Source organism: Magnolia sinica, chromosome 19 (assembly GCF_029962835.1).
Source record: "Magnolia sinica isolate HGM2019 chromosome 19, MsV1, whole genome shotgun sequence".
NCBI classification, from domain to species: Eukaryota; Viridiplantae; Streptophyta; class Magnoliopsida; order Magnoliales; family Magnoliaceae; genus Magnolia; species Magnolia sinica.
The window spans coordinates 4,259,796-4,278,718 of record NC_080591.1 but is presented as its reverse complement, the minus strand read 5'-3'; the positions used below and the strand labels follow the sequence as shown (position 1 = coordinate 4,278,718).

The 18,923-nt window shown below is 40.4% G+C and overlaps 1 protein-coding gene across 1 annotated transcript; it reads left to right on the top strand.

Annotated features, from left to right (window-relative positions):
- Positions 1-2,642: 2,642 nt before the first annotated feature.
- On the top strand, positions 2,643-16,995 carry LOC131234976 (uncharacterized). The gene is made up of 14 exons (XM_058232011.1): positions 2,643-2,840; positions 4,165-4,309; positions 6,060-6,127; positions 6,500-6,553; positions 6,681-6,764; positions 8,134-8,219; positions 9,871-9,951; positions 10,170-10,300; positions 11,743-11,784; positions 11,894-11,970; positions 12,059-12,149; positions 12,234-12,315; positions 14,082-14,154; positions 16,698-16,995. The coding sequence occupies exons 1-14, from the start codon at positions 2,752-2,754 to the stop codon at positions 16,864-16,866; spliced, it is 1,272 nt and encodes a 423-aa protein (XP_058087994.1). The 5' UTR covers positions 2,643-2,751; the 3' UTR covers positions 16,867-16,995.
- Positions 16,996-18,923: the final 1,928 nt, after the last annotated feature.

Here is an 18,923-nt window from a genome sequence, read left to right as displayed (position 1 = left end):
AATGAGTTGTATACAATCTAACAAATTCACCTCCCCTCTTTCCCACCATTTGTAGATTATGGGAGATTAAAGAGGAGAAGGCTACCACCATTTAAAAAAATTGCTATGACACTTTAACTACATGCATGACATTTCAGGGGTCATTTAGGAGTAGAGCTAGGCATCGAGTCGAGTCGGATCAAGTTAGGGCTGACCCGACTCGATCTGGTTTTGCAATAGGCTCGACTCGACTCGGTATTGAGTCCTGCATGCCTGAATTGATCCGAATTCGGGTCTAGCCTGGACTAATCCGGACCGAGTTCGACCCAGTAAAAAGTATAGAGTCGGTTCGAGTTAGCACCGATTCGGATCAAGATGAGGGAGGGAGGGAGTGGAGAGGAGAGAGAGGGGACCGATGGTGAATCCGGTGATGGTGGTGAGTGGCTGCCAGGCTTGGAAGAGGAGAGAGAGAGAGAGAGAGAGAGAGAGAGAGAGAGAGAGAGGTAATGGGTGGTTGTCGGGCTTGGAAGAGGAGGATGAGGGAGGAAGAGAGAGTTTGGGATCGTGTCGGGTGCGGTGCATAGGGTTAGAGATATTTAAAAATTAGGATTATTATTATTATTATTATTATTATTATACCCAAATTTGAGTCGAGTATGATCAGATCGAGTTTCAGATCGAGTAGGGTTGAGTTACTGGGTAACTCGAACTTGACATGGTTTGAATTCGGATTGGATTCAGACCGACTCACCCATTCGGTTCAAGTCAACTCGAGTCCGAACGAATCGAAAGAGTTGAGTTAGGCAAGTCGAGTTCAGTCAGTTAGTGCCCAACTCTATTTGGAAGCTTGTAAATGGAGGTAAATGAAATCCATTTCATAGTTACTCCAATTTCAAGTGTAAAAAACTTAGTTGTGTTTGAATGGGAGCAAATGAAATGCATTGAAATCCAAATGTTCTGTTTAAATGGGAGTAAATGAGAAGAATTGGCATGCATATATATATGCAAGATTGGATAAAATAATGATAATAAAGCTATTGAATATATATACTGTAGTAAAACATTGAAAAAACTTCCAAGCCTCCGGTGGGCCGCAGACATGAGGGTTACAAACAAGCAACTTGTGTTTCACCCCCAACCCTTGATTTTAGTGAGTTAGCATGTAATTAGATTGCTTCGGAGCATCAACAGTGACACCTTCGTTTACTCATGCCACTCTCCAAGGGAGCCCAAAAAGGCATTCCTCCCTCCCCAATTTTTTTTTTTTGGACCAGTCACTGTTTTACTTTTCACAGTACATTTGATACCCATCAATTGGATGGTTCACATCGTGACCACGAAAATTCCAGCAGTCCAGATAGCTGTAAACCGCCTCAATGTGGGCCTAGCTCCATTGCTCAGTAGTAGATAGACAGTGTTTAGAGACCATGGGATCGGGTGCCCATGAAGTATGGGTGTGGTTGTTAAAAATAAAAAAACTCTAGTGTAAGGAGATAGTCAGCGCATTGTAAAGTGACGGTGGGTAACCATCGACGGAGCGCAGCTCTCTTTTTTGACAGAGATTAGAGAGATGAAGGTGGTCTATCTCATTATTTGGACGGTTTAATACGAGGATGAAGAACTTTGTTAATCTGGCAGCGTCCGATGGATGATACACTGGTACTTTGAAATTGCAAACATGGCATGAAATTAGTCAAACTAAGCCGTCCAAATTATGGTACCCAGTGCAAATGTATCACGGATCAAAAGTTAAGCTTATTTGATTATCCGATTATTAGATTGGTGGACATTTATTGGACGGTTAAAAATTTAAAAATTCATCCGTCCTATTCCATAAACAAGTCCAGGATTCAGAGGTTATAATTGTTCAACCAATCCGATATTGGGCTTTTGTCTGGGCGCCAGTGGGTGCACAATCTAGTCCTAGATTTTGAGTTAAAGGTGTGTACCATTTCTGAGTGCCTGCATATCAAGCGGCGTAAGCAGACGGAGTATCATATAACTCCTTTTAATGTGAGCCCGGATTTTTTTTTCCACGCGGTTTGGCTAGTGACCCCAACAGCAGCCAGCTAGCTGATGTCAAAGCTCTGTGGGCCCCACTATGATGTATGTATTTTAACCGCTCCGTTCTTCCATTTTTCCAGCTCATTTTAGGCATGAGTTGAGAATTTGAAGCTTATCCAAATCTTAAGTAGACCACATCAGAGGAAATGGTGGATATTGAAAGCTTACCGTTGATAACTTCTTAGGGGCCACAGAAGTTTTGGATCGAGCTGATATTTGTGTTTTCTCTTCATCCAATTTACGTGACTTTATAAACAGGTTGGATGGCAGATAAATATTGCGGTGGGCTCGCAAGAAGTTTTCAACTGTAAGTGTTCAATACCCACTGTTTCCTGCGGTGTGGTACACTTGAGCTCTGGATCTGCCTCATTTTTTTGGCTTATGCCCTAATATGAGTTGGGAAAATGGATGGATGGTATGGATAAAACACATCCACTATGGTGGGGTCCACAGAGCTTTGAGATCAGCTAGCTGGGCCTGTTCTGTGGGCCCAGTTTGTGAGCAGCAAGGATCCGCGACGCGTGTGCCAATTTGGCACAGCGACAGGATGGCCTCTTCATTTCTCGCTCGCATCTGCCAACGTCCTTTTGAACGTGTCTTCGAAAGAGAGAGAAGCGAGGGAGGAGAAGAGAGAGACTTCTCTGCTTTCAGTTCCATCCTCTCGGGAATCCGAACGAGAGAGAGAGAGAGAGAGAGAGAGAGAGAGAGATGGGGAACTTGTTCGACAAGGAACCACCACCACCGATGGTATTGGTTCCGCCTCTGTTCGATTTCCCTCCTCTTACTGTTCGTACCAGGTCTCTCTCTCTCTCTCTCCGATAATCCCCTTTTATTTTCTATCTTCTCTCTTAGTTTCAATCCTGTCCTCGTTTTGGGTCGTTCTTATTCTTTCAAATGTAAGAACCCATGTGCGGTTTTCGCATTGTCATTGAAAATCCATGCCCCATCTCATTAGATTACTATTCCTTCTCCAATTCCTACTCAATTTTCATTTTTCTTCATATTGGTTTTTCTTGATTAACGCCATTGGATTTCGATATTTTCTCATTTCATTGCATCCCGTTGGTTTTCTAACGAAGAACCCATGTTGGTTTTTCAGCTTGTCGTGGAAAATCTAATGCTGTTCTATCGGATTTCTTTGTTTTTCAATTTTCCCAACTTGGGTTCTTGCATCTTTTTCTTTTTCATGAATTCTCTTTCTATTGATTGACAAAAATGCGGTCTTTTTGTTATTAGAATAGTTTCAATTAGCTGACCCCAATTAGTTAGAATAAGGCTTTGATGATGATGATGGTTTATCGTTAGAAAATTGTGCATGAAAGTAATGTAGTGAACGAACACCAAAAGATCTAAGCAATCATTTTCTCCCAGCTTCCGCATCATTCGTGGATCGAAGCTCCATGTCTGACATCCAAGAACCGTGAACATGGGTGTGCAGACGGATCTGGACTAGACTGTTCATCAGCTGGGTGCTACTATCAAGGATCTGTGGTTTAATTAATTACACTGAACGGATGATCCTACCATCCAATTGGCGGCCTGCAGATTGGCACTTAAGGCAAGAAAGTAAGATTATAGGCCCAATTGACACTCCAAGGGTGGAAACACTATTTGGAAGGGTTGGAAATGTCCGATCAGTGTGGTTATTAAGCTACAGACCAACCGCTGCAGGGCTCAGCTGATTAACGGCATGGATCTCATGCCCATGTATGAGGCTTATGTTCTCTTATGTCATGATAGAATTGTATACTTTTATGTCCTTGATGGACACAAAATCATACAATTTTCATGGTTTTAAGACTCGACCGAGTCGGGCGTGACTTGGATGATTTGACTCAGATTCAGCACTACCTGATCCGGCTTGGTACCATGAGTTATCCCCAACTTGGGCCAGTCAGACTGATACACCCCTCCTACTTGGGCGATTCACGACTCGACTTGAGTGCGAATGAGTCAATCCAAGTCTTTGTCTAAAATCCATGACAAGTTATGTTTGCAGATTCTCATATATGTTTTGTTGGTCCACATTCATTCGTATTTCTGTCTATTTCCTAGAAGGTGATGAATTGCTGTGCTGGGAAGTAGTAGATTCTAATGTGGATTTTTTGTAAGACAATGCAGAATGTTGGAGCCAGCATACAATTTGTTATTTGGAAAGATTGCTCAACGATGCCTTTTCGAGGATTACTTTGAACAAGCAAGGCATTTTAGCACAAGGATTATGCTAAAGCCGATCGATGATCCTCACGTGGATTTGGTCGCAACTGTATCTGATGAATATATATATATATATATATATATATATAATTTTTTTCCACCAGATCTTGCTTCTCGTTTCCAGATCTTGCTTCTCGTTTCTATATCTTTGTGTTCTTCTTTTTGGAGTTGCTTGCACATGTGCTAATGTTGGCATCGATTGTTTAATGATTTTCCACACACACGCTACATCCAACATAGGTCTCTTTCTCATGTTATTTATATCTTATGACCCATCTTGGAAAGTAATTTCCAATCAGCATATTAAAGCTTTCATGTTGTGTCTTGAAAGGGAAGTATTCTAATTTTTAAAAACTGAGGACTATAATTCAAAAGACAAGCTATTTTGTGCAAAAAACTTTGCGATCTGCTAGACTAATTTCCTTATAGTGATCTGCACATGCACGAAGCAAAAGACTTTTAACCATCCTTGAGGTTGTAGTGGCATAGACTTAGCAAATAACAATTCTATAAAGGCAGAAACTGACCTTTTCCTGTTTAAGAGGAGAGAGCAATCACTGCACAAGGACTATAAGGTTATACCAAGTGAATTGTTGACCATGCAACATAGGTAAAGTGGTTTTACACTTTTACTTGTGTGCATTAAGAGATGGAAAAGAGGATGTGAGAGTAAAAGTTGGTAGAGAATAAGATGGTGGAACTTAGAAGGGGAATGATTGGTTTTATCTAGAGGAAAGGTGATTCAAGGCAAGTGTTAAAGTAGAGGCCGAGGAGATGTTGACAAATATGTCTGATTGTATAAAAAAGAGTAGCAAAAGAAGTGATTGGGGAATTTAGAGGCAACAAAGGCACGCATGAAGAAATGTGCCAGTGGAGAGATGGTGCAGAATGCAATGGACAAAAAGAGGTCCAGTTATAAAATAGTGATAAAGTAGAAATGTGGAGAAACTTGAAATATATAAATTGATAAAGGGATTGCAAAGAAAGTAGTAAGGTCAAATATAAAACAGATGAAGAATTATAAGATATGATAGGTTGGTGCAAACTATCAGAAGTGGGGAGAGTATAGGGGCATTGGAACTAGAGGTCGAGAACTCATGTGTATTACCAAAGAATTTGTGTAGAAGTAAAATTATCCTTAAAAAGAATTGAGGAAAGGAAAGGCTATGGGGAATAAGATATTCGTTTCAGCTGGATTTTGATTTTTCTGCATGGTTTTAAGACTTGTCTGAGTCGGGTGCGACTTCGGTGAGTTGGCTTGGACTCGGTAGGACCTGATCTGGTTCAACACCATGAGACACCCCCAGAGTCAACACCAGCTCTGATAATTTGGGCCTATTCAGCCATGACTTGGGCGAGTCGCAACTCAATTCATGGCTGATTCCGATTCATTGAGTCTTCTGACCATGCTTTTCTGGGTTTTCTTTCTCTGTCTTGTGAGAAATTTGCAAGGAGAGAAATTATGAATGTAGAGAAAATCCATCCAAGAACTTCCAAGAAGAAATTCTTCCATGATCTTCTCAAATTTTCATAATATTCTTGCCTTGGTAAAATAAGATGGTGTTTTGGGCAGTGGGGAGGAGATGTTTCCTTCCGTCACTTCTATGGCATTGTGAAACAGCCTTGGCTGCACGTTCATTGACAAGGGGTCTTTCTAGTCTTGTGTTGGTAGAATTGCTTGTGAGTTATTGTACTTCTAGAATTGGTTAGGAGTTCCTGATCATGCCAACTGAAAGTGGCCACAATTTTATTTTAGCATTCGCAAAGCTGCAAAATCTTTTTCATCTTAACTTCTTCAGGTATCTGGTCCACTCGACAACAAGGCTGGGGAGAATCTTGTAGGAAATGCTATATTTCGCTGGCAGAGGTGGAGACAGATTACTTTCTTCAGTTGCTATTCTAGTGCAAAATATTAGGCCATGTTTGTATGCACCGTTGAATTGAATTGCAAATGTTAGTTGACTAGAAATGTCCAGATTTTAATTGCTTTTCTTGCTATTATAATGAGGAAGTACCCCTAAAAAAATGGCAGTTAAATACTTTTCATATCCAACTTGAATTGGTATAAATGCAATTTTGAGCCTAATTCCTCCACATGAATTCTAAGGAAGGGAGTTGCAATTCGGCCATTTTCCACTTTTTAAGCTAATTTTGCAATTAAATTCGATAGTGCGCCCAAATACAGCCTTTCAAAAGAGAGTTGGTTTACCTTATCACTATGACTTCTTTATATGAGCAGTGACTTAGATGATCCCCATACATTCATGGATCTTTCCGTATCAAATTTGGATGAGTAAGTAGCTCTCTCTTTATAAAGAGCTAGTCTTTTGTTATTTTTGACGAATGTGCATCTTCACTTCAATGCAATGTTCATGCTAACATGTTTGTTCATTTTCTGCTTTCTTATCTTTGTTCTATAGGATTTTGCGCCTGAGGTCATGTGCTTACTATCCTAAATATGGAATTGGAGCATTTGGAGTTTTCCCCTTGCTAAGAAAGAAAAGGTATGTTCCTCGTCTTTGAAATATTAAAGTTCACATGAGCGCATTGCATATGAGGCAATCATTGTCAATCATCCGCAAGAGAGGTACTGGCCTTTAGAAGATCTTTAAAGCCTCTAGTGGAGGCATGGCATTGTGACCATAATGCTTGGGTACTTCTGAAAACTAGTGTGTGTTTTGTATAAATGGATGTGTTTCTTGGCTCGCCTTTTTTCTGCAAAACCATTGGAAGTTCGGTTATAATTATCTTAAGTTAAATTTGTTTATTTGTTGATCTTGCTGTGTTTATTACTTTTTGGATTTCCTACTTATTTTTTCTTTGAAATCTGTAGTGTTGATTTGTGCTATATATAATGTGGCTAGCTTTTGGACTTTTTTGCCCCTATAATTAGTTTCCCGATGGCGGAGAACTTTGACTATTGAAAGGGCATGGGAAGACATTTTACATAAAGTCAGGGGTATTTTGGGAACTGGAATATGTAGTTGTTGTCTAATGTACAGCTTAAATTTTATCCACAAAAAGCCTTTAAATGGTCAGCAAAACACAACAAAGGTATTTTTGTAATTTCATAATGTTTCATGTGAGTAGTCTGCTCTCCGCGTTTGTGTGTAGCCTGCCTCAACAGTAATACTAGGGAGCAGTGCAACGAAAGCTTTGTGGGTCCATATGACTATATGAAATCCACTCCATATAACTATTGCACCACCTCACGTCACTCTAGGACATCTGCATGAAAACAAGCCAGATATAAAATTCAAGTGGGCTGCAACAACTGAAAAAGTGGAGATTGGTCGCCCATAGTTGAAAACATACCTCTTTCTTTCTTTATGTATGTCTAGCGTGTTGCTGCACCCTTTCCCTCCATCTCTCTCTCATTTTTCTCTGTACCCAACTCCCCCTCCACGTGCGTTTCATGTGGCTCTAGTAATTAATAAATTCAAAGCAACAACAACAAATTTGTTTCTTAGGTAAAAGATCCAAATGGATTATATTTTTCTCTTTTCTTTCTGTACAACACACAAGACTGACTCTTGCCTGGTTATTTTGTTGAATGTGTGTTGCAGATTAGTCATATTTCATTCAATGCAAAACTTATAGAGACTTCATTAAGTAATATTCTTTTTCCCTTTGGTTTGTGATGCTTATGCTTCAATGGATCAGTTGTCATGATACTTGGTTATATTCTTCACTTTGACTTGTGTTTGCTTATGCACTTTCCCAATATTTTATCTGTTTCTACCATTGATTTTGCCATTCCTTGAATACAAAATTCACTGTGCATGCATCGGTGACATCATGCATTGTGAAAGTTTTTCTTGAAGACTAACACGTTATATCTCATGTCGTACTTGAAATCCATCGTGGTTACAGGATACTCTCAGAAGATTATGGCAGTATGGGGTTGAGATATGGCTCAGAATACTTATCAGTTGGAGCCACACTTACGCCTTTCCCTTGTACATGACTGGTGTTTCATATTTTTTATTCTGCAATGCAACTTGTTGGTTCCGTTAGGGGCCATTTGGATTCAAGCAAAGTCATGTCTGGACAAACAAGTTGTGTGGCTTGCCAAAACCATTTCTGCATGGGAACCTGTGAACATAAGGACATCGCGTCCCAGATATATGACTGTTAGCAAGGATTGCTTGCCTTTGCAAAAAAGGGGGAATAACTTCTCCCTAGTTCGGTGCACATGTGGAACACAATGTTCCATGTACATGTGCTATGTGCCAAAGATACCATGTGCTATGTGCCAGAGATGCCATATGTGCAACTGGCCAAGTTCCAATGCCCGACATTTGCACATGTGCCACCATCGATCTCCAAGCACCCAAAATATGGCATGTGTCAATGTACGGATGCACTATAAATGCTACATATGCCACCGTCCACATTAAGTTCCCCATGTGCCACCGTCCATCCTTACTCGTTGTTCCAGGGTGTTTGACAAACAAGGAAAAGGGTAACTAGTCCCGGCAGCATGACCTCGATAGCCTATCCCAACACAACTAGTCCCGACAGCCTGTCCAGACACAACTTTGCTTGAATCCAAATGGCCCTTAGTTTCTTTGGTATTGATTTGTTGAATGAAAAAACAAAAGCTGATATGATTCATTATCCTAGATACTAATAGATATATGCAAGAACATCAGCATGGTTCTCATTAATATGAACTTTTTTCTGTGGCTTGGTTGAACCCCATTTACAAACATGTCAAATATGAGGTTAATGAAACTTTCATACTTTAGCTTTTACATGTTAATGAAGAATTGGTTGCTCAGAAGTTGTAAGATCAGTTATGCTGATCAAGTTTTGCTGTAAAATCAAACACGACATATGATTAAGTTTTACATGAAATTTAGATTCTTATTAAAAAATAATAATAGTAATAAATTAATCTCTTTCGCTGAACTGCTTCATGGCACAAAATAGCACCTCCGGACTGGCAATTCCAACAAAAATAGTAACAGGCTCACAGCTTCCTGATGGGAAAGGTCCACTTGAAGTTCTGGCACCAAAAGAAATTACCAAGAGCCTTTCTTCAGTTTGCTGGCAATTGGTGATATGTTGGTGCACGCATATTATGCCAAAGTACTTTTTGAAAGATTGGTTGTATCATATGTATGCGATGATTGTTTTCAATTTTAGTTCAACTCAACTTGTTCTCATCACTGCTATAGCACCATTTTCTCTCTGATAATTGTTGGGTAATTGTTGGCTGCCCTAAACCACTGGAAATTAGGATGCCTGTCGCTTAGATTTTTTTAATTTAAATATTGAAACCTGAACCTTTCCATTTAATCTGGTGATGACGCGTTCTTTTGAATTTCCATCAGATACTGAGTTGACTTGTCTGAGTTGACTCAAGTGTTGCCCATAGACTAGATGATTCAGGTGCCCAATTCAGAAAGCGGTAAGGACTTGGCCTGAATCGATCTAGGCTAGTTTGCCCAGGACTCATCCACAGCAGTATCGGTTTTGGTAATAACACTTAGCACTGACTGAGTCAATCACTGAAACTGGGATTCTATACCTATTGTGGTTCCAACATGTCATGCACTGGAACTCTCAACTTGTTAATAATGCAAGATTTTGCTATGTTTTCAGTGGCTACTGAGATTCCCAGAAGTGCGTGGGTGGTGAGCAAGATGGGGAAGCTAACTGCGGGGGTGCAATACAAGCCAGATTGTGAGTTAAATTCACAGCATTGTTTGTATACTAAGTTGCTAAATTGTTGTTTACTATTGGAACCTTTTCTCTTCTTTCAAATATTTAAAATGGTACTGTTTTCATCAATGAAAAAAAATTTGCTATTTTCTCAAAATGCATGCAATCTGTCTAGCATTGATTTTCCATTTGTTAGATCTTATGGTACTGCCTCTCTCACACATGCTACTGTTTATTAGTTACAAGCAAAAATGGCACGAGCTATAACGATGTAAAGAATTGGAGCTGGGCAATTGGCTATGGGTCAGGCTCGAGTAGTCCTTTGAGCCCATCATACAATTTTGGCCTTGAATTCGTTAGAAGTTCGCAGGTCTGTTCCATACTAAAACCTTTTTATGCTCTTATTGTGCAAACTGAAAACCTGAGTATATTGCATATATTCTCAGCTCCGAGATTATATCATTCCACCGGAGTGACAAGAGGGTCACGTGTTTGCATGCGTGCATGTGTTGACACCCCACCTAAATACTAGTTCTTCAGACTGTCTAATCAGGTTGACCTAAAGCAAGGAGTTTTGACTTGTAACTCCAGTTTTGCAGGGATTTCCAATAGGAGCAATTGTCACCTAATACCTAAATTCTAGCCTAAAACAACTTGTGTGGTACCCATATGGCAACCTAAGTCCCTACATTCGTTGGAGGCTTACTGGGGAGGTTGGCCTAGACTTACCAAAGACTAGGGGCCGCACACATTTTTTCAAAAAGCCTCTCCGGAGCGCGAGAAAACGTCCCTAAAGCCTCTCAAAAAGAAGAAGAAGAAGAAGTAGAAGAAGTTTCTATGGTATGAAAATCTTTTATTTCCACCCCACAGGCAATTCCAAACCGCAGAAATTATATTTCCACAGTTCTCGTAATTCTGTTTTTTTTGGGATTTGTGCACTTTTAAGCGTAACTTGTTTTCCTAACTAACTCAACATCCAATTCCCTCCAAGCCCACTGGGATTGCCATGTGTCCTTATGGCCCTATACTTGAAGTCTCCTAAGTTCTCATATATTGCCAAATGACCACCTCAAAATCTATAAATAGTCCTTCCATTTCTTGCAGGCGGGTCTATGGCTAGAGCTCCTCTTCTCACCCCAAACCTATAAATAGGCGTTCCATCTCATACAGGTGGGTCTATGGCTAGAGCGCTCCCTCTGTGCGTGCGCGCACGCACGCGTTACCGCAATTACCCCTTTCAGCTATCTCTAGAATACCCAAAAGCCCTATAATAATCCTTGCAGAATACCTGTAAAAGAGGAGAGAAATCACGCTAGGGACAATTCATTTGCTTTTCCTTTTGGGAGTTCCAAACCTCAGCCTCACAGGGAGAGCACCCACAAGTCAAAAACCCTCAGATCAATAAGAGGAACTATATTGAAGACAGTTTTGGACGCAAGACTCACTGCATTTCCTTCTTGCAGCCTCTAATTCTTATTTGATTGGTACTTCACTTTCCTTGTTTTTATGTGTCTGAATTCCAAATCTATAGATATTAATCTCCGGCAAAGTAGAGACCGTACATTTCACGGGTGAACAAGGTTCCTCATCCCTTCCTTCTCCGTCACCTAGACCCTTATCTGGATTTTGGGAAAGAGAATTCATGGAATCATATTTTCAATTTTTGTAAATCTACCGAAATCAGTGGGATTTTCTCAGTAGTATCTCCGTGTAGATTACATGATCAAACTTCTGTTGAAATGTGACAATGTGCCTGAAATAATATTGTAGCAATTCAATGCTCAACTAATTTACTGCATTCCATAATTGCAGCTGATTGCGTCATTCTATCAACATATCGTGGTTCAAAGAAGAGTATGTTTCTCAGGCTACAATGCTTTTTGGCTTATACCATAACCTTTGTTCGGTGATTTCTATGGTCAAAAGAACCTGATAAAATGCACAAATCGATTCAAATGAACAGGTTAAGAATCCGTTTGAAGAAAACGAGATAGTTGGAATTACGAATTACATTGACTTTGGCTTTGAGATGGAGACGAGGTATTATTGATTGATGAAGCAAGGATCCTTTACTATCTTATCAAGTGTTTTAAAGAACCTGAGTTTTAGTTTTGATAATTGTTTGAAGGATTAATGGAGCTGAATCCTCGACTCGAGTGGAAGAGTCCACCTTTCAAGTAGCTGGATCCTGGCAAGCCAATAAGAACTTTTTGGTGAAGGTAGAACGTTTAGCTGTTAATTTCTATATCACAAGCAATTGATTGTATTAATGTTAGTTAACTGTTTCTTTGGCATATTGACAGGGAAAAGTAGGTGCTCTCAGCTCTTCAATTGCCTTAGCCTTCAAGTCATGGTGGAAACCATCTTTCACGTTCAACATTTCAGGTACAGGTTTTTTTTTTTTTTTTTTTTTTTTAAAAATTATTATTATTATATATCTTTAATGTCGGTAGAAATGCTTTGGCAGATATTTCTAGAGGCCCTCCTTGGATAGAGATAGATATAAAAGGCACTATTTTTGCTTAGGGCTACAACTCGGGCAGGTTGGGTCAGGTTGAGGGTCAACCCAAGCCCAACTCGACCTCAAGAGGACCCAAACTGCAACCCAACTTGACCCATGTTCCAACCTGAAGTGCCCAACCTGATCCCAACCTGGATTCCTCTATTCTTCACCCAACCCGACCTAAACCAACTCAACTCAACCCAACCCAAATGTATGTGATTATCCGTAACCCAAACCGAATTTGCTCAACCCGAACCCAACTCACCCAAATACATGATTATTCCCAACCCGACTTGAACTTCCTCAACCCGAAGGTTGGCATTTCAACCTGAACCCGACCCGAATTTGCTCAACCCGAACATTGGTGTTTTCCAATTTGAACCTGACCCGAATTTGCTCAACCCAAACCCAACTCAATTTCAAATCAGGTTGGTGTTACCAAACTGAACCCACTAGAGGACCTTGACTACTCGACCCAAGCTGACCTGAACTTGGGTTGGGCCAATCAGGTTTGGGTTGACCCAAACCCCCATTGCAGCCTTCTAATTCCACGAAGCAGAATTACTGAAATGCCCATGCTTCTTTTTCGGAAAATAGTGGAATTTATGACAGGAGATTTGATCCACTTGGGTGCGAGGTATTCAATAATGGTAACGGTGGCCGTAATGGCCGTTACGATATGGGTCGTAGTGGTAAAATAGTTTTTAATGGAAGAAAATGTATTGGCCTCATATTGGTCCATTATGGGCCTGTAATGGCTGTTATGGGCCTTTTTTTTTACAGAATGGGCGTTACAGCCCAATATTGTGTAACAGCTGTCACTGTTATTGTTACATAATGGCTGTTATGGCCATAATGTAACCGTTTTTTAATACCATGCTACGGAGGGCAAATGTGGCATATGTTTATGATTCTCCCAAGTACTCATTCATTGTAAGGTTCCACAAATGAACCATAGACCAAAAATCAGTATGATCAGACAATCAAACCATGTAAAGGGTGTCCTATAAAATCATCGAGTGTAGTAATTTTTATGCTATTTTTAAATGGCTAGGATTGTCCAGTCACTATTTTCTTGCGCTATGACCAAATCATCTTTGTCCGGTGAATGAATGGTTTGGATTATCATACACATGCCCTCAACAGTGCAGGAGTGGGAAGACCAAAATTTCATCTTCCCTAGGAGAAGTGGATCTCTGACCTACCCTACACACATGTCAACATGCAACTTGTTGTATGGTACAGCTAAGGATTTCTCCTTGCATTAAAAATAATAATAATAATAATAAATAAATAAAAATTAAAAAAAAAATGAATAAAAAATTTAAGGTGAAATCCATATTGGCATTATACAACTAGTTGTATGTGAATCTATGATCTTTTTTTTTTTTTTTGTGTGTGCGTGTGCACAGGTGCACGTGACATGTTGGCAGGAAAAACATCACAGCATAGTACGCTTTGCATGCTATGGGCTGTTGTGTGCATGTGTGCGCGTGTGAAGAAGATCCAAAAGCTTCTTGTCCCAAATTTATTGGCTTTCAATTTGAAATTCCTGTCTTGCATTGAACATATGCAACATATAAGCTTGGAGTAACAGTAATTTGAGTTCTAATCTTGTAATGGCGTCACTCATTGATTGCACTTGCAGCTGTTAGAGATCGTGTGGCTGGGAAGACGGCCTTTGGATTTGGAATCCGCATCGAGGATCTAAGAGAAGCCAGGTTCAGTCTATATGCTTGTTTGTTTATTTCTTATGCTCGCCATGTCTTTTATTGTTTTTACCTTTTTAGGCCAATGATCCCAGTGTGGAGTGTACTGTATGCTTGAGTTGGTGTGGGGGGCATCCAAACCATGCATCAATGCTGGCCACCATGAAATTGGGATGCCCCAAAAATCAGCTGGATCCAACTCAGGTGGGCCACTCACATGGAACAGTGCCAATTCATGCCTAAAACTCTAAAATCAACATGGTGCTGCCCACCTGAGTTTTGGAATGGCCTGATTTTTTGTTGTCCCATGATCCAAGTGGGGTCACACACAATGAATGGGTCAGCTTATAAACATCATGGTGGACCCCAACCAGCCACCTATGGTCGTCCTCCCCTTTGCATTGTTCCTTAGGTGCAATGTTGTGAAAATCGTTATCATTTCGCAAATTGTAATAGGGGTTGAATCATATTTTGTAGGATTATTATTATTATTATTTGTAATTTTCTTAAAAAATTAAAAAAAAATAATATGAAAATCATAAATAAATTAGAAAAATAAATAAATAAAACTCATCAATCATCCCTTTGCCATTAATATGTACCAAGCAACACCATGTCATAACGCTATTAAAAGATTCTTATCTTTCCTTCATTTTTTGTCTTTCAATAAATTTCCTTTAAAAATCATACGAGGATCCTTTAGTAATTTATATTCATGTTACGGTTCTCGAACGTAGAATCATGTTGGAAAAGTGGCATTTGATACTGTAGACTGATGAAAATAGATATTTTGATTTCTAGACATCACTTGACAATACATATAAGTCCACAAATTGTAACCATTCATAAAATCATTCCAAATAAGTCATATATCATTTTGGTGTTTCGACCAGCTGAGAAGTAAGAAATCACAAAAAAAGCTGCGTGAGTTAACATTGAAGAGAATATATATCATTTGATCTCTTATAAAGAACAAATAAAATAATTTACCCTTTTCTAAACGATTATTAAAGCCCTTAAACCCACCGCCCCAAATTTAAAACATAAAATGAAAGCCAAGTGAAGCTTAAAATGGAAGAAAATAAATATAATTTGAATTGTAAATTGGTCTTTGAATTGTAAATCGTAGGATTCAAATCATAGAGTTGTAGGACTCATAAAAAAAAGGGATTCGAGGTGGGATTCAAATCGTTTTGCTTAAGATTCAACTAAAATCATATATCATAAATCTCGACTTGTAGGATTTTTACAACACTGCTTAGGTGTGTCCCACCTATGGCTGATCGTAGGCTCTGGGTCTAACCTAGGGGATGCAAGTTAGTTGCTTGATCCTTCTTTCAAGGTGCTGCTCTTGATTCCAATCATGCCTCATAACAGTGCTCCTGCTCCTGCTTCCTAGCCGTTTTATACTTGCTAACATTTTAAATTAGACACTTCCCTGCTCTTGCACCCAAATCTGTTATCACTTCACACTTCATGCGACTATAGGCGCAACCGATGGGACAGTCTGGATGTGGGGCCCACTCTGCTCAACACTATTGGAACCTCCCGTAGTGTCAGCTACATGGGATCATTATTACCCTTATTCTTTCTAGGCAAGCTGTATGCTCACCTGGTCATGCTTACGTGGTCTATGTTGTTGAAGTCGAGCTCATACCTTAATTGGAGAAATGCATTATTGGTTTGGTAGAGGGCCCTCTAAATGTAGGTGCACGGCCATTTTAACACAGCATGCATTTATATCAATCCAAACCCTTCCATTGTGGGCCTCACTCCAGACAGGAGATATCCCTAAAATCAGATTGGTTAAACATCCTAATCTCTGATTAATGGATTTTTGTTCAATTGTTCAATTTGTTCAATTTGGACTTGTCAACCTATCTACTTAATCTGTCCATATCGCCACTGACTTGATAGTTAAGATCGTCTGTTGAGCCACAATTTGTCACTGCCATTCAGAATGGGCCGAGCGATACCAGTCACTCCTAAGTAGGCCGACTCAGGCCAATTCACCTCCAATTCCGGTGAGTTGCAACTCAACCCAAGATTGGATGAGTCGGCCCGATTCGCTGTCTTAAATCCATGCTTTGAACTCTATTTACTTTTACATCACATCCATGCTATAAGATGATGTTTTCCTGCTGGGGAAATTATAAAGTAGAGCTGGTTGAGCCATAATAAGGTAATCACCAATCAGTGTATGCCATGTGTCATCTAAAAGAACTTTTCAAAATTTTCTTCATTATTTCTCTCTGAATAGTGTTTTTAATATGCCACATGGCATACAGTGATTGGTGCTCTACCTTCTTCTTGTTCAAATGGTTCTACTGTATCATTTTGCAGTACACATCACACCTGTGGGCCACAGACTAAAAATCACAGCCTCTACACCCCTTGTGGCCCCCGCAAAAATCAAACAGCCCTGATACCATAAACCCATGCAATGGGGACCCTGAGTCACCTTAGCATTTGCATATATCTTTTCAAGTGTTAAGACTACTATCTAGTTTTCTATCATATTTCCCTTTTTACTAACCCCTTGAAAAAAACTGCAGCTATCAAAGGGCTGATCCAAACTATGTAATGCTGACAACAACAAAGGAGCACCTAGCAGAAGGCATCCTTCAGAATATTGGCAAGCGGCCGATGCTGCAGAGGGACATAAACTCGGGGAATTTCAACCGCATACCGAAGGAATTGAAACCCATTGGCAAAATCTTGTAAATTTTCATATCTTTTTTGCAAGAAGGCCATGGCGCTTTTCCTTCCTGTCTTCTTATGTCAGTTTTGCTGATGCAAATTTGTAGGAACGTTTGCATTTTTGAAAAAGAAAATTTTATTGGAGATTTCTAATTTCTAATCTTGATGGGAATTTGTCTAATTTTTCTACTTCAAATTCTGCTGTTGTGAAATGAGAACTGATCACCTATGGCCAGTTGGATGCTTAACTTACATGCAGTCCTATTTCTCCCACCAAAATTTCACTTGTGTAGGACATCTGGCCCATTTGAATGATAGGCTGGCGAGACCATGAAGATCACCTGGTGCAAAAATCAGGTAGGTCCACTTATTGGGCTGGCCACAACGTCAAAATCAGTGGACAACTGACGGTCTTAAGTCAGCTTACTGATTCAAGGACCTGCAAATAGTGTGTCAGCCGTGCTCATGCAGCCTCTTCCGTGGGCCATGGCTGGTTCCAGGTTGATTTTTAAACCTCTAGCCAATCCATCATTTCAAAGCCAACATAGTCTGCTGGGTATGATGATAATCGGCGAGTATGCCTAGGCAGCGGACGGCTAGGACCTTTTGCTCTGGGAATGTTTTGAGGCATAGGTGGGCCCAACAGATTAACGATCCAAATCATCCAACCATGTAATAACATGTCAGATCAACATTCCGGATGACTGGAAGGGCTCATGGTTCAGCAATCCAGACCATTTATCTGTTAGGCCTCACCATGGATGGCCCGTACCTCAAAAGCTTCATGATAGACAATACATTAGTGGGGCCGGATTGACCAAAAGCTTTGAAAGTAAAACTTAACCAACAATGAGATGTGTGGGACCCACCGTGGTGTGTGCATGACATTCGATCCGTGAGGCCCCTCATCTTCTCCTTGGCGGCCAAAAGTCAGGCCGAATCAAAACTGAGTTGGGCCACACCATTAAGAACAGCTAGGATAGGGTGGCCTGCCATTAAAACCTTCAAATTGCGTGTGGGCCCCACTGTGTTCTTCATATGCCATCCAATCCATTCAGATATGTTCCCGTGCCAGGATGAATGAACCTGCTCAAAATTAGGCCATTCCAAAACTCAGGTGGGCCACACCACACAATTTTGGAGGTCTTAGGTATGATTTTACATGCTGTGACCCACCTAAGTCTTCTATCAGCCCGGTTTTTGTACGCTACAGAGAACATGAGGGGGTGCATATGATAGAGGGAATGGATGTCATCCACACATGGCCGTCTAGGCGAGGCTTAACCTGTCTAGCTTGGTAGTGGATCCGGCCTCTTTATGTGGGCACCACACATGGCCTTGAGTTTCGGATCTGCCTATTTTTGGCCCATGTCCTAACATGATCCGGCAAAACGGATGGACAGGGTGGATTTCTCACAAACAACGGTGGGCCCCACCTAGCTTCTGGTTGCCATGATCTTCCAATCTAGAAATCTCCTGCATAGGGCCCAACACCTCAATGGTCAGAAGAAGTACTGGACCCTGGGCCCCACACATACAAACTAAAAACCCGAGCACATCAAGCACGTCTTCGAGTCAAGTTCCCTATAAATACTCACAACAATCTTGCGCGCCTCCCTCCACTCCTCAGGGCTGAAAGTTGGGCGGGTTCAACTCGACTGACTCGTGACTGACCCAACATTGGGCTGGGCTCGGGCATAATATATTGGGTCCGATTTCAAGCTTGGGCTATACAAACACCAACCCAATAAAACTTGGGTTCGGCTCGGGTTGAAGTATCGGGTTGCGTAACCCAACCTGAACCGGATTAATATATAATTACTTATAAATTATAATTGAGTATGGATCATTTGTGTCAAAGGCACACTAATGATATTAGGTCTTAATTATTCACATAATTTTCAAGGACTCAAGATAACAAGATATGCAGTGTGAGTGTGTGGGGGGTGTAAAAAAAAAGAAGATAACAAGATATGCCGAATTTCTCTCTCCCAAATAGATTGCGTGCTATGATGCATGACCTTTAAAGGAATAGTTGTTGTTGATGCAAAAAATTGATAATCCTTCCTCCGATCTTCCAC

What these genes read in the sequence shown, in the direction of transcription:
- LOC131234976 (XM_058232011.1), top strand. Translation starts at nt 2,752, where the DNA reads ATGGGGAACTTGTTCGACAAGGAACCACCACCACCGATGGTATTGGTT. An exon ending in ACGTGGATTTGGTCGCAACT is followed by an intron (nt 4,310 to 6,059) that starts GTATCTGATGAA and finishes TAACTTCTTCAG; the next exon opens with GTATCTGGTCCACTCGACAA. An exon ending in GAGGATCTAAGAGAAGCCAG is followed by an intron (nt 14,155 to 16,697) that starts GTTCAGTCTATA and finishes AAAAAACTGCAG; the next exon opens with CTATCAAAGGGCTGATCCAA.